Source organism: Amyelois transitella, chromosome 28 (genome assembly GCF_032362555.1).
Source record: "Amyelois transitella isolate CPQ chromosome 28, ilAmyTran1.1, whole genome shotgun sequence".
NCBI lineage: Eukaryota > Metazoa > Arthropoda > Insecta > Lepidoptera > Pyralidae > Amyelois > Amyelois transitella.
Window position 1 is genome coordinate 1,147,641 of NC_083531.1, and position 15,148 is coordinate 1,162,788.

The 15,148-nt window shown below is 35.2% G+C and overlaps 2 protein-coding genes across 2 annotated transcripts; one reads left to right on the forward strand and one right to left on the reverse strand.

The window, feature by feature from the left end:
- Positions 1 to 5,011: 5,011 nt before the first annotated feature.
- LOC106133733 (RNA exonuclease 4) lies at positions 5,012 to 11,810 on the forward strand. The gene is made up of 2 exons (XM_013333556.2): positions 5,012 to 5,577; positions 6,284 to 11,810. Exons 1-2 carry the CDS (start codon positions 5,212 to 5,214, stop codon positions 6,449 to 6,451), a joined length of 534 nt encoding a protein of 177 aa, XP_013189010.1. The 5' UTR covers positions 5,012 to 5,211; the 3' UTR covers positions 6,452 to 11,810.
- Positions 11,811 to 12,498: 688 nt separating this feature from the next.
- Positions 12,499 to 14,955, reverse strand: LOC106133700 (zinc finger protein 710). The gene is made up of 2 exons (XM_013333510.2): positions 14,620 to 14,955; positions 12,499 to 14,293 (listed from the first exon to the last, which is right to left on the reverse strand). Exons 1-2 carry the CDS (start codon positions 14,807 to 14,809, stop codon positions 13,662 to 13,664), a joined length of 822 nt encoding a protein of 273 aa, XP_013188964.1. The 5' UTR covers positions 14,810 to 14,955; the 3' UTR covers positions 12,499 to 13,661.
- Between the last annotated feature and the right edge of the window lie 193 nt (positions 14,956 to 15,148).

Sequence of the window (15,148 nt, forward strand, 5' to 3'; positions counted from 1 at the left end):
ACATATATCTAATTAATCAAAAGCTCTAAACTACTTAAAAGTCATAATAAACACTTTCATTTGTTTTTTAGTTTTAATTTAACGCAATTAATAAATTGAAGTTTGAAATCAATTTTTTTTTAAAGTAGTCCCCTAAGTTATTTCTGATCTATTAAATAACAATTAAATAAGGTTATAAGTATTTTATTTTAAACTGACTTGTGTTTATTAACTTATTTTCTTATCCATACCTATACAGAAAAAAAAACAACTTGGTGCACTCTTGGGGCACTGGCCGTGGTCTGAGATTACAAATTCATGAAATCACCGTATATTCGAGTCTGAACTTGTCCGAATTATTTTTGTTTATTGTCTCACAAAACGGCGTCTGAAATCCACAATAAGGGTTCCTTACTTAAAAGGTAAAAACGGGACCCTATTACTGACTACTACGCTGTCTGTCTGTCACTAGCCTGTATCTCATGAACCGTGACAGTTAAAAAGCTGAAATTTTCACAATTTATGTTTTTCCATTGCAGCTATAACAAAAAAAAAAGATATATATTCGATTTCCACACAATAAACGTCTTTTTTGGTATGACTTTGCTTAATATTAATAAAGGTAACAGAGGGGTTAGTGCGAGTTTCACTCGATCAAACGCATCGAGCAAGTAATCGCGAATTTGTATGGAATTGCATTAGTGCCATTGCGTTACCGCAAGGTGGCGCTGATTAAATCACATACAAATTCGCGTTTACTTGCTCGACGCTTTTCATCGAGTAAAATATCGAGCAAATTTCATCGAGCACTAACCCCTCTGGTAGACACTAAAAATTTTCATAGAATATTTACATGTTTAGATTAAATTTACTCAAATTTCGATACAAATTACATAGTGCCGTGTGGTTCCCCGCACCAATACAAAAAAGAATAGGACCACTCCATCTCTTTCCCATGGATGTCATAAAAGACTACTTACTAAGGTATAGGCTTACAAACTTGGGATTCTTTTTCAGGCGATGGGCTAGCAACCTGTCACTATTTGAATCTCAATTCTATCATTAAGCCAAATAGCTGAACGTGGCCATTCAGTATTTTCAAGACTGTTGGCTCTGTTTACCCCGCAAGGGATATAGACGTGACCATATGTATGTATGTATTACAGAGTAGTTGGCTTCTAAATCACATGGTCCAGATCTTCCATTTTATTCGCCACAAGAAAATGCTCATCTGGTTGAAAATTTTTTGTCAAGACGACTTTTCCATAATTCGGTTGATTTAGCTGGTATATGTATAGTAATTCTGTATCAGGTGTTCCAGATCTTCGATTTTTATACGCCAAGAGAAAATGCTCATTAGGTTAATCAACTTTTGTTAAGACGTCATTTCGATATTTTCAATAGTTTAGCTGAATTGTTATGGTTCGATATCAGCTGTACCAGGATCCAAAATAAATTATACCCTATATGTTGGCCAGGCATAATAGCTATACAACAAAAAAGTTTCATTCAGATCCGTTCAGTAGTTCCGGAGATAAGCGTGTACAAACAAACATAAAAACCCTTTTTTTTCAAATTATGCTCGAATACTATTTTTGAAATGTTTTATTTTTTGTTAAACATACTCAATGTACAGACAATTTTTTTTTACTGCTTTATTATATGTATTGATACAGAAAATCAACGAAAAAAAAAATAGGCAAACTTTTTTGTAATTTATGTAAAACATAATAAAGAATCACATTAATACATTGACAGTAATTGGTGTCCGAGGTCAAACTCCCCAAGCACTCGACTAGTACATATACATATGTATGATCACGTCCTTATCTCTTGCGGGGTAGAGAGAGACAGAGATGGAGTGCCCCTATTATATTTTTCTATTGGTGCCGGATACCACACAGCACGTCATGATATTCGTGGTGATATCCTCTGAAGTTATATATTAATTAATGTATGTATGTGTGTGATAATGTATCGCAGTGTCGAATCGTATTAAAGGTCACGTTGACACGCACGTGACTTGGATTTGCATTGTCTTCTGGTGCTTAAAAATAAAAAAATGGGGTCGTATACCTACCTTAGAAAGATGTAGTCTCTACCTGCCCCTCCGGGAATGTATGCTGTTGGTGATCCTAAATACATATCACGTCTATATCCCTTGTGGGGTAGACAGAGCCAACAGTCTTGAAAAGACTGATAGGCCACGCTCAGCTATTTTGCTTAATGATAGAATGGAGATTAAAATAGTGAAAGGTTACTAGTCCATTGCCTAAAAATAGAATCCCAAGTTTGTAAGCCTATCCCTTAGTCGCCTTTTACGACATCCATGGGAAAGAGCTGGAGTGGTCCTATTCTTTTTGTACTGGTGCCGGGAACCACACGGCAATCCTAAACATTAAATAAATAAATTTATAATCGTGATTGGCTAGCAACCTGTCACTATTTGGATCTCAACTCTATCATTAGGTCAAATAGCTGAACGTGGCCTATCAGTCTTTCCAAGACTGTCTACCCCGCAAGGGATATAGACGTGATTAAATGTATGTATACGTATGTGATTTTGCTCAGCAATATTAGATACCTACATGCGTTCAAGGTCAAATCGACAGAGTTACCAGCTCAATTGTTTCCCCAAAACTAAGGAAGAAATAATGTGGGATGGGATATTATTAGGGTGTTGAGCTTTTAGGGTTTTTGTGGTGGTTTAAGGGGATTTTTTTATTATATTTATTTGTAAATATATATTTTTTTACTATCTGTTTGCCATTGCAATACATATGTACTACATATGTCTTCGGCTGACAAAACTAATACCTAACTATAAATAAAGAGCTTTAAAGATTGTTTCTTAATTAGTAGTGTCCGACCGAAGGTCTATTTTTGGCCGAAGCCGAAGCCGAAGCCGATTAATCGGCTATCGCCACAACCTTCGGCCGAAGCCGAAGCCGAAGCCGAAGGTTTATATTCTCTCAGCACTCAGTAATTAATTTTGTTCAATATTGTCTACAAGCTACAATTAATATTAAAATCATTTCAAAACCTCAATATTAAAGGTTTATATATTGACTGTCTCATATAGAAGTTGATGATATATCATTGAGGTTTAGAGATAAACTAGCTGTTGCCCGCGACTTCGTCCGCGTAAATTTCGAGTTGAATTTTAATCATACAGTCAGATACAGACAGACAAAAAATGTAAAAAAAAATTCTCTATCCGTTTCAGTCAAAATATTAAATGTACAGAAAAAATATTTTTACCGTTTTATTATATGTAGTATTTTGTTTTTCAGTTTTTTTACATAAAATACTCAAACAATACAAAAAAAATATATTTTTAATAATAAAAAATATCTTGTAATTGTTGGGATTCGAACTTGGACCGCCAACTTCACAGTCTCACGGGCTAACCACTGGACCATCGAAGCTGTTGCGTTGGTGTCGAAATTAAAGTAGACTACATACATATGGTCACGTCTTTATCCCTTGCGGGGTAGACAGAGCCAACAGACTTGAAAAGACTGAATGGCCACGTTCAGCTATTTGACTTAATGATAGAATTGAGATTCAAAAAGTGATAGGTTGCTCGCCCATCGCCTAAAAAAGAATCCCAAGTTTGTAAGCCCATCCCTTAGTCGCCTTTCACTTATATTTATATGTTATAGGTATAATGCCGTCGTATAATGATAAATGACTTTGAATTTTTAATTTCGTAACTTATTTGCCGGCATACTGATGCCTTGAGTTCATTCAAATGTCGATAACTTTTTTTTTTGTGAACCGATTTTGATGAAACAAACGAAAAGAAAAAATGAAAGTTTGAACTAAATCGGTTTAGTACTTTCGGAGCAAATCGTGATCATGCATACAGACAGACAGACAAGAAATTAAAAAAAATATTTTTGCTTTCTATTATTCATTCTAAGTGTCCCTCTATCCATTTCAGTCGAAAATACTAAATGTACAGACAAAATATTTTACTGTTTTATTATATGTATAGATAAAAGTTTGTGATTTACCTACTGGTAAAAATAATGATTTGATTTCTTACAAAAACACTCGTTTAAATACACGTACGGACTTGTTTTGATGCATGCAATCAGCAATGCGATATTTTGACAGTGACTCCCCGCCGCCTCATGACTTTCGTAACAGTTCGTTCAATCTCGACGGTCGCTCGGACCTTCGGCGAAACCTTCGGCTTCGGCCGGATTTTGGGCCGAAGCCGAATGTTTCGCCGAAGGTGGATTTTTTGGCCGAAGGTGGCCGAAGCCGAAGCCGAAGCCGAAGCTTCGGTCGGACACTATTAATTAGGCATTATTCCTTAAATTTTTAGAGGTGTCTTTGTTATACATACATATAATCACGTCTATATCCTTTGCGGGGTAGAGAGAGCAAAAAATCTTGAAAAGCCTGACAGGCCACGTTCAGCTGCTTGGCTTATTGATAGAACTCAGATTGAAATAGTGACAGGTTGCTTGCCCTGCACTATTTGAATCATAATTCTATCTTAGAGCCCAACAGCTGAACGTGGCCTATCAGTCTTTTCAACACAGTTGGCTCTGTCTACCCTGCAAGGGATATAGACGTATACATTCTTTTTCTCTTTCTTATGGTGCAATAAAGAGTCTATCAATCTATTATATGTAGATATGTAATATTAGAAATATACATTCATACATACATACCTACATATGATCACGTCTATATCCCTAACGGGGTAGACAGAGCCACCAGTCTTGAAAAGACTGATAGGTCACGCTCAGCTATTTGGCTTAGTGATAGAATTTAGATTCAAATATTGACAGGTTGCTAGCCCATCGCCTAAAAGAGGAATCCCAAGTTCATAAGCCTATCCCTTAGTCGCCTTTTACGACATCCGTGGGAAAGAGATGGAGTGGTCCTATTCTTTTTTGTAATGGTGCCGGGAACCACACGGCACCAAATTAGAAATATATTAGAGATTATTTAGCTTAGGGGTGAATATTTTTATGAGTTGGTAAGTTGGTATGTAAGTACTTAGTAAGTTCGCTGTTGTTCGTGTCCGTGCGTGTTTATTTATAATCTAATCGTCTGTGGTATTGTCGTGTGCGTGCAAGCTTTTTAAAAAGCCTAGTGACATTTTCTGAGATTAATAATAGTCTATGTATCTTTTGTTGGTTTTACAAGCGGAGCTACCGTAGGTACCTAGTTATTGTAATTGTCAATTAGTAATTGTCTCAATTTGTCAAAATGGAGGAGTGTCAAGTTTTTGGTTTGGACGTGGAGATGGTAGAAGTAGAGCCGAACTATAAGAAGAGTGCGGCGCGCGTTTCTCTTGTGTCACAAGATTTAAAATGGTACTACGACAAATATGTCCGCCAGGACAGAAGAGTGTTATGCTACAAAAAACCCATTACCGGTTTGACAAAAGAAATATTACTCGGTGGCAAATTACTGAAGAATGTTCGCAGGGACGTTCTAAAACTTTTAAGGGATTCCGTCGTTGTAGGACATTCTATTCATTATGATTTTGACGTTTTACAAATTGACGGGGACGATTTAGACGATATCGATTGTATAGTACGTGACACAACTGAATTTAGCTTCTTTAGAAAGGTAAGTTGCGCACATTTTAATACTTATAGGTAATAATCTTTAAAATCTTCCTGACAAAGGCTGTCCTGGCAAAAGGTCAGGTCAAGAGCCCGAAACTGCCGAACTTAAATGTAGAGTTATGAATGTGGATGAAGCGAAAGAAGTTTGCAAGGATCGTGGCAAGTGAAAAGATGTAGTCTCTGCCTACGCCTCCGAGAAAAAGGCTCCGGCTTAAATCGTTGGTAATGTTTTAAGCCCGCAGACTTTGGGCGTTTTTTTAAAAGCAGTTCAAATTAAGGGGCAGATAGATAAATAAATCGCTTAATGAAAATATAATCCGTGCATCTACACGCGGCGCGAGCGTCGCGCCAGCGCGGCGACGCGGCAGCCGCGCAAGCGCGAGTCTGCAAAATATATATATACTTATACATATATAACAAATTCGATGATATGGAACGCATAGTGCGCGAGTCCGACTCGCGCATATCATATATCATCGCATTTTTTTGGCAGGTTTATTTTATACATACATACATATAATCACGTCTATATCCCTTGCGGGGTAGACAGGGAGACCAGTTTTGAAAATACTGATAGGCCACGTTCAGCTGTTTGGCTTCATGATAGCATCGAGATTCAAATAGTGACAGGTTGCTAGCCCATCGCCTAAAAGAAGAAAGTCAAGCCAAGTTTTTGTGTGGCTCTTAACACATAATTTGACTTTCAGGTCCGCGCTGATGGGTCTACGCCGTCTCTAAAAGAGCTTGCACGCCATTTCCTTGGAAAAAACATTCAGCAGGGCGTCCATTGCTCAGTGGTTGACGCTGCAACTGTTGTCCAATTGTACACTAAATATGAAAGAGCTTGGGAACGTGAAATAGATTTGGAATACTGAAAAAAAATTATTAAAAAAAAGTTAAATAAAAGTAGGTAGGTAGGTAACGACCAAATTTATAAATTGTAATGGCAATATATTAGTATTCCACAGCGCCGAATAGCGCCACCTACCACCGAATCGAACTGAATGTAAACTGAATTTATAAAGACCTCATTAATTTATTATTACAAGTTAATAGCGTACAGTTCCCGAGTTCAAACGTCGCGTGGTGATACGCTTAAATATTTCGCACTATACCATAAAATCAGACTACTACACGTCAGTGTAACATGAAAATGGTACTAAGTAACAAATTGTGAAGCTGGGTACACACTGTGCCAACCAATGTTGAATTTCGAATGAACTTTGGCGTTGGCCAAACCGTCCGTAAAAATCCGACCTAGGTGAATATTATTCGATTGGCACTGTGTGTACGCAGCTTTAGGCTGGTTTCAGCGTCGGCCGTTTATAATAACATGGTTTGGTTTGTAATGAAACGCGGTAGTCTTAGATCGTAAAATGATCTAAGTTCACAGTGCTCCAGTTAGGCGCGTGAGTGGCCGGCGGCGCTAGCTTACACCGCGTCACTCTAAGGCCTCTTTCCAATGGCGGATTGTAATATCTGCCGCCAGTAGGCTGTTCAAATGTTGCCGCCCGTTGTGATGTCTGCATTTCGATACCCCACACGGATAAAGTAAGGTGGAGGTCAAATGTCACATTTTATAATTAACAAACTAAAAAATGTTATATTTTTAGTAGGTTTTTTTTTTATTTCTGATTGACGAAACAAATTTTTGGGGCTAAATTTGCTGCCACTTACTTATTTGAATTAAAACTACCTACATATATTTTAAAAAGTTTTAATCGATTTACAATTTCACGTGCATCGATTTTGTGAACTCCAGCAGATCTTTAGTTTTCATCCACGTTGGATCATCGCTCGGGAAGATCCGACTTATTAAATTAACAATGAACATAGGAAATTAATTATGTGTTATTTACCTGTGTTTAAGTTAATGTATAGGTAGATATATAACTGACTCATTCAAGAATGTGTAAGACTATCGAATATTGTTCGATGTAGGACGATTTTCACCGTCTTGCCAGTTTTGGGTAGTCGGTATCCTAAAATATTGATTTTGGTCATTTTATTGCCTCTAAACACTTATATTTGTAAGTTTCGAGGTAATAATTTGACCAGGAGACTAATTCACGACAGTTAAATAAAAGGGCAATAATGTTTTTTTAAATTCTAGAAGAATAAATTGTCTTTCAACGATTGTGAATAAAGTCTCTTACAGTGTAAACACTAGTCTAGTAAACGTCTTAGTGTAAACACTACAACTAACATCTTTAACGAACATTTTATATCTCATTCCGTTTTTTACCCCAAATTCCAATTTAGATTTTAAGAAAACATTTAAAAGTTAAAAAAGGGCCAGAATTCGCGATATTTAGCGCTTTCAGTGCCAAGTTGGCAGCACTGGATATCGCTACGACTTAATGATGTTGCATATCGTGCGTAGCGTTGAAAATTCCGAAAGAAACAAATTGTTTTTTTCGGTGAAAGAAACGTTTTTTCGTTTTTTACCGTTTTATTGGTTTGTTACATTGAAATATATCAGAATAAAACCTTGGGGAAAAAACGGTTTTATTGAGATTTTCGTCGTTTGTTTCGAAAAATAAGAAAAAAACGATTGGAAAACTATATATATATATTCTATGTATAATTACCAATTTTTAAAATAATGATGCATATTGTAAGGAAATCAATACTTTTCCTATCGTATTTTTCCGTTTCTTTCATATTTTTCCGTTTTATTAATAAAAAACATGAAATATTTCATTCTTATCTTTCTTGAAACTTTCGTAAAAAACTTGTATAAAAACGAGGGAATTTGAAAAAAACCGGAAAATTTCCCGCTTTTTTCAACCCTAATCGTGCGACAACGAGTCAGTCGCGCGAAACGCTGCACTCAGGCTTTTTAATTTATAGACGTTTACCTAAGTCGTTACGAGTAGGTAGGTATGTGCAGCCGAAGTCTTGCGAAATATGCGCGAGCTCTAAAGCTTATTCAGGGAGCCTAAGCCCTTTAGTATTAGTCTCTCTCTGAACGAGCCAATTTAATGAATAATGTTCCTTTTGATTTTACTTTTTGTACGTGTGATCTAAATAGTGGCTTTTTATTCCTGTGCCATTTAGTGACAAGTGACATTAAAATTTAAACCGTGTTTAGCGCCATCTGTTGTTCCTTTTTGGAACTGTTATCGTAGTGTGAGTCTGTGCAAGTACAAGAAATTAAACGAAATGACAGATTTTTTGCAACTTTTTATTAATTAGGTCGACTAAAATATAATACCTAATAGGCCTAAGAAATATTAAAAAAATTGCATTTAGTGCTCGCACTTGAAAGCAAAATGTTTGCCTATCAGCGGTAACACTACGGAACAAATAAAAATAAATCAAAATTGTTAGTAACAATGCTTCTAAATTCAAAACTTTTATTAATTAATATGGGCCTCTTCAATATCACTTAATAATAGTCACATCTTTTTTTGTTTCACAACATTGGTTGACGTCAAATAAATTACTTGAACTAAGTTAACTGCCGCTTCCAAGGCGTCAGTGCAGAAGAAGCGATAACAAACTGCACTGCAGCATTTTCTTCCCTAACATCGCTTGGATTAGATAACTTACATAAAAGCGTAGGATATAAGAAGGTTGTGTATGATTTGCGTTTGTAAATATTTAAACTAATTTTACTTTCATGTCACACATCATTGGCACATATTTCATTAAAACCAGGCTACGTCAAAATATAAAGGTTTTTTTCTGCGGTTCTTGTATTGTTTTGTGACCACACTAAATGCGTTAAGGGAGTTAACGCATTTAGTGTAAATGCGTTAAGAGAAATAACGCATTTAGCGTAAATTACCGCAAAATTTGGGCAACGAAATGATACACTGGCTGCTTTTTTTCCCTTAAAAATTTTGGCGTAGATATAGTTTGTATTTTCTTTTAATTAAGCAATATATTCAAACTTAATTTTAATTAAGCAATATATTAAAAGTTAATTTAGACTTATTATCTAAGAAACAATAAATATATAACAACTAGCTATACCAAATTACATATTACCTACCTTTGCTATGATGTAATATGTTCTATCATACATACATACATATAGTCACGTACACCCCTTGCAGGGTAGATATAGCCAACCCAACAGGCAGTGCAAAAGTCTGACAGTCCACGTTCAGCTATTTGGCTTGATGATATAATTGACAATATTCAAATAGTGACAGGTTGCTATCGCCTAAAAGAAGAATGCCAATATAAGCCTATCTCTTAATCGCCTTTTACGATATCCATGGGAAAGAGAAGGTATGGTCCTATTATTTTTTTATTGGTGCCGTTAAAAAATAACACAGACAAAGACAAACCTCTATGGTTTTCAGTGCTTTTAACTTGGTTATGTAACCAACCATGTATAATAATTATTTTTTTCACTTTGTGTAGGTACCTACATCTTATCTGATGTACCTAAGGAGATTGTTCCTTTATCTATATTGGAAATAATATGTAAAAACAAAGAATAGATCTAAGTGCATTGTATTGTAGTTAGGTAGGGGTAGGTATTATGTTTTTTAAGTTCCGATAAATTTATGATTTCGTTTGGGAATACTCAATAATGTTGTAATCCTTTATTCTTAATATGACTTACAATCAATACTTACATATCTCTAGTTAGGGCTTGAATTACCTAGTTTGTATTATAAAAGGCACTCAAGTTAGAGCTAATTTTAAACTTTCTCGTTGCATTATAAATATTTACTACAGTTTTCTTTATAAATACTTAGGTACTACAGGTATTAAACGCGCACGTAATTTACCGTTATTTTATTTCGGAAAATTGTAACATGATGCGACACGTTCGAGATAATATAAAGGTACATTACATGCGCGTTTAATACCTGTAGTAAGTACTTATTTATAATTAGCGATCTATGTAGTTATTCATTCATATATGTTGCCTCACTCAAATCACACCAAGGACATGGGTGCATGTAGATATTGCAAACACGGTGATGTAAGCGTGGTCAATAATGATCCTACTACTATTAAAAAGGCGAAAGTTTGTATGGATGTATGGATGTTTGTTACTCTTTCACGCAAAAACTACTGAACCGATTACCATGAAATTTGGTATGTAGGTAGCTGAAGACCCAGAATAACACATAGGCTACTTTTTATCCCAGAGTTCCCGCGGGATTGATAGGGTTTCCATGCGGACGAAGTCGCGGGCGGCCTCTAGTATTTAAATAAAATTGGTCAAGTGTGAGTCAGAATCGCGCACAAATGGTTCCGTTCCATCGATATTCAGAGTACAAAAAATCGTGTAATGTTTAGAGCAGAAATAAGTAAATACCACGTTTGTTGAATCACCTTAAATACATATCCTACTAATATCATAAATACGAAAGTTTGTGAGTATGTCAGTATGGATGTTTGTTACTCCTTCACGCAAAAACTAGTGAACCGATTACGATGAATTTTGGTATGTAGCTAGCTGAAGACCCAGAATAACATATAGGCTACTTTTTATTACGGAGTTCCCGCGGGATTGATATGGTTTCCATGCGGAAGAAGTCGCGGGCGGCCTCTAGTTTTGTTATAATTCTAATGTTTAATAGCTGTTTGCTTTTTTAAGAGCCACAATTGTGAATGATGTATGAATTTCACTGTCTATCTATTGAGGTACAAGTAGGTACCTACTGGTGACAGTCTTGACGAAATAGGAACCCGTTTTTACCATTTTCGTGAGGAACCCTAAAAATTGAATATTTTTCGAATAGAATCATATTAATAAACATAAGGCATGATTAGCCAATGACGTAACTACAGTGCCTTAATATGTGTGCCTATGTTAGATGTATCTTTTATTATTACATAACAACTTGTTAATAATGTGCCTTCAAAGAAAACATTTTTGTAAGATTTGTAATACTTAAATAAAGCATTTGAAACTTAAGTTTTTTTAGGAAACATTTGATTTAGGGTATGAGTATACAGTAAAGATCCTAATATTAAGCCATATATTACATAGATCTTTTATTATTACATAACAACTTGTTAATAATGTGCCTTCAAAGAAAACATTTTTGTAAGATTTGTAATACTTAAATAAAGCTTTTGAAACTTAAGTTTTTTTTAGGAAACATCAGTTTTAGTGTACGAGTATACAGGAAAGATCCTAATATTAAGCCATATATTACATAGATCTTTTATTATTACATAATAACTTGTTAATAATGTGCCTTCAAAGATAACATTTTTGAAATCTTGTAATACTTGAATAAAGCTTTTTGAAACTTATGATTTTTTTTAGCAAACCTCTGTTGTAGGGTATGGATAGGTACTGCGACAACCTCCTTTTTATTACTCGTATTTATTTTTAGTTCATGAGTTTGACTAGAAGACATTGCCTGTGTTTTATTTTCAGTTTTTCTTTATCTTACGGTGCAATAAAGAGTTTATCTATCTATCTATCAAATTTCTATAATCGATGAAAGAGCATCAAATTTTAAGCGGGGACAAAGAATAGATATTTTAAAATCCCAACTAATAGGTACATATAAACGCGGCGAAAGTGAGTTTGTTATCAGTTCACGAGTTATCTACTGAATTAAATCTTCTTTGAATTATCTATATCTATCTATACTAATATAAAGCTGAAGAGTTTGTTTGTTTGAACGCGCTAATCTCCGGAACTACTGGTTCGAATTGAATTTGGAGAGAACCGAAGGAGCGAAATAGAAAAAGCGGAAATTATTCCTCCCCGAGGGCTTCAATGATGCCAAAATAATTATTTCACGCGGACGAAGTCGCGGGCACTGCTAGTCACGTATAAATAATTAAGAGTCTGGCGTACATAGGGCACCTCACATCCCGGTAAATGCAATAGTTTCCGTGGGATTTGCGAAAAACCTGTTCCTATTCATATGTAGGTGACGAAACGCATGCAAAGCTGCCGATAAAAATCAGTTTAAAATAAAAAACAATGTGAATTGTCATTGTTTAATATAAAAAAAATAAGACAATTTAAATGTTACAAAATTATATATTGTTTGGAAGACATTTTTGAAATACTAATGCATTATGTACTTACCTAAACTAATAGTCTTTTCAGCAAATTACTTAATTTTTTTTTTCTATAACATGCATTACCTACTTAGTTTTTCATTAGACCCAATGGTTGAGTGGTAAACATAAATAATACATCCATCCTATCTCAATCTAACTAATATTACAAATGCGAAAGTAAGTTTGTTTGTTTGTTTGTTGTCTCTTCACGAGTTATCTACTAAACCAATCTTCATGAAAATTTGAGAACAAAAAAGGCTCATACATACATATAATCACGTACGTCTCCAAAAGACTGGCAGGCCTCGTTCAGCTGTTTGGCCTAATGATAGAATTGAGATTTAAATAGTGACAGGTTGCTAGCCCATCGCCTTAAAGAAGAATCCCAAGTTTATAAGCCTATCCCTTAGTCGCCTTTTACGACATACATGGGAAAGAGATGGAGTGGTCCTATTCTTTTTCGTATTGGTGCCGGGAACCACACGGCACTATAATAAATAAACTATATAAATGCAGAAACTATAAATATAAACTTACACACAGCTATAGCGCACGGAAAAAAGAAGCAACTGACGAAGAAATATGTCAAAGATCTACGTACAAATTCACTATTCCGGAAGTTTAATTATTTAGCTGTGTCAAATTAATTGATAATTCAAGTAGTTAACACGTTGGCAACAGTCAGCTCTACATACATACCATCACGCGTGTCTCCCATTGGGGTAGGCAGAGACTATGGATTTACACTCGCTACATTCCTCACAGACCTCTCCAGCTTCCTCCACATTCATTATTCTTTTCATGCATATTTGATTGATTGACGACTAGCTGTGCCCGCGACTTCGTCCGCGTGGAATAGTTATTTTGGGCATCATTGAAGCCCTCAAGGATGAATAATTTTCCCCTTTTTTATCACATTTTCCATTATTTCTTCGCTCCTTATAGTTGCAGCGTGATGTTATTTAGCCTAAAGCCTTCCTCGATAAATGGTCTATTAAACACCACAAAAAGAATTTTTCAATTCGAACCAGTAGTTCCTGAGATTAGCGCATTCAAACAAACAAAATCTTCAGCTTTATAATATTAGTTTAGATTACAGGTACTCTTAACATCTTTTCTCTCTCTACGCGCTCTAATCTTACTACAATCATGTTCAGTCAACTGGTAATGTCTGTAAAAGGTTCTATCACACATATCGCACGAAAACTTTCTAATTTTCAAATGTGTTTCCGTAATGTGCTTTATCAAGCTTTTTTTCAACATCTCTTTGTTGCAATAATCGCATATAACCTTTGAATACTGCAATATATCTTTAAAATACACACTCTGCATTTTTGTAACATCATCATGCGTTTCTGTTTTCATTTTGATCCTTTTTATGCTAAAAACGTTGTTATTGATTTTCGTCATTTGAACACAGGTTTTCGTATTGTTTATTGCCTCAAACCAAGTGTCGTTGGGTTTTTTCAGTTCGTACATGTTCTCCTTGCTTTCCAAGTTGAAATGTTTATTGCGAATGTGATGTTTAAGCAATCTCTCTTCGCAATATGTTACAGCACATGCATCACATTTGTATTTTTGAGTGTGCGCGTTGAAATTATCTTCATGCACTTTCATATGGTTGATTAGATTTCTCTTTCCTTTGAAACTACGTAGACAATAGTCACATGTGTAGCTTTTGACTTCATATTTGAATGGAACAGAGTCTATTTCGTCTGCAACATTTTATTAAGAGGTTAGGTATATTAATCAATCTTAATTGGCTCTTTACAAAAGGTTTACTCTATATCGTTCCCATGGATGTCGTAAAAGGCGATTGAGAGATAAGCCAATAAACTTTGGATTCTTCTTTTAAGCATTGGGTTAGCAAACTATCACTATTTGAATTTCAATTCAGTCATTAAGCCATACAGCTGATCATGGCCTTCCGCTCTTTTTAAGACTGTTGTCTCTGTATACCCCGTAATAGATAAAGGCGTGATTATATTAATGTGTGTTTGGAAAGATATATTTTGATTTAGTTACTACCAATGGAACTCACCACGTTTAAAATGGGAATACATATGTCTTGCAAAAATATCTCTCCTGAAATATGGTTTTGCACAAACCTTGCACATATATCTGGGCTTCACGGCGTTATGTTGGAAAAGGTGTGCTTGGTAAGCGTAGGAGTTCCCAGATATAAGTTTGTTGCAGTATTTACATTCACGTTTATAGGTGTTATCCGTCATGATAAGTCTGATTGGCAGTTTGAATAAAACAAAAAATAAAGCAAAGCAATAAAATCTAAGGTGTTTCGAACATAGCTCAACAAACAAAAACAAGAAAAAAAAAAAGAAAATCTACGAACAAAAAATATTTAGCGAAAGAAATCAACAAACACAAACAACAAAAATAAGTTTGACAGTTATCAGTGTCACTTTAAAATGACAGTTTTTTTTCTTCTTTGTGGCCACAATTGGCAATGAAACTTCTTCATGAGCTTATTTTTGTCAGTGTCCTGTAGTCATTGGTGTCGATCATTTTCTTCTCGGTCCTCGTCATACTTTATAATGGTCGAGTAATTATAT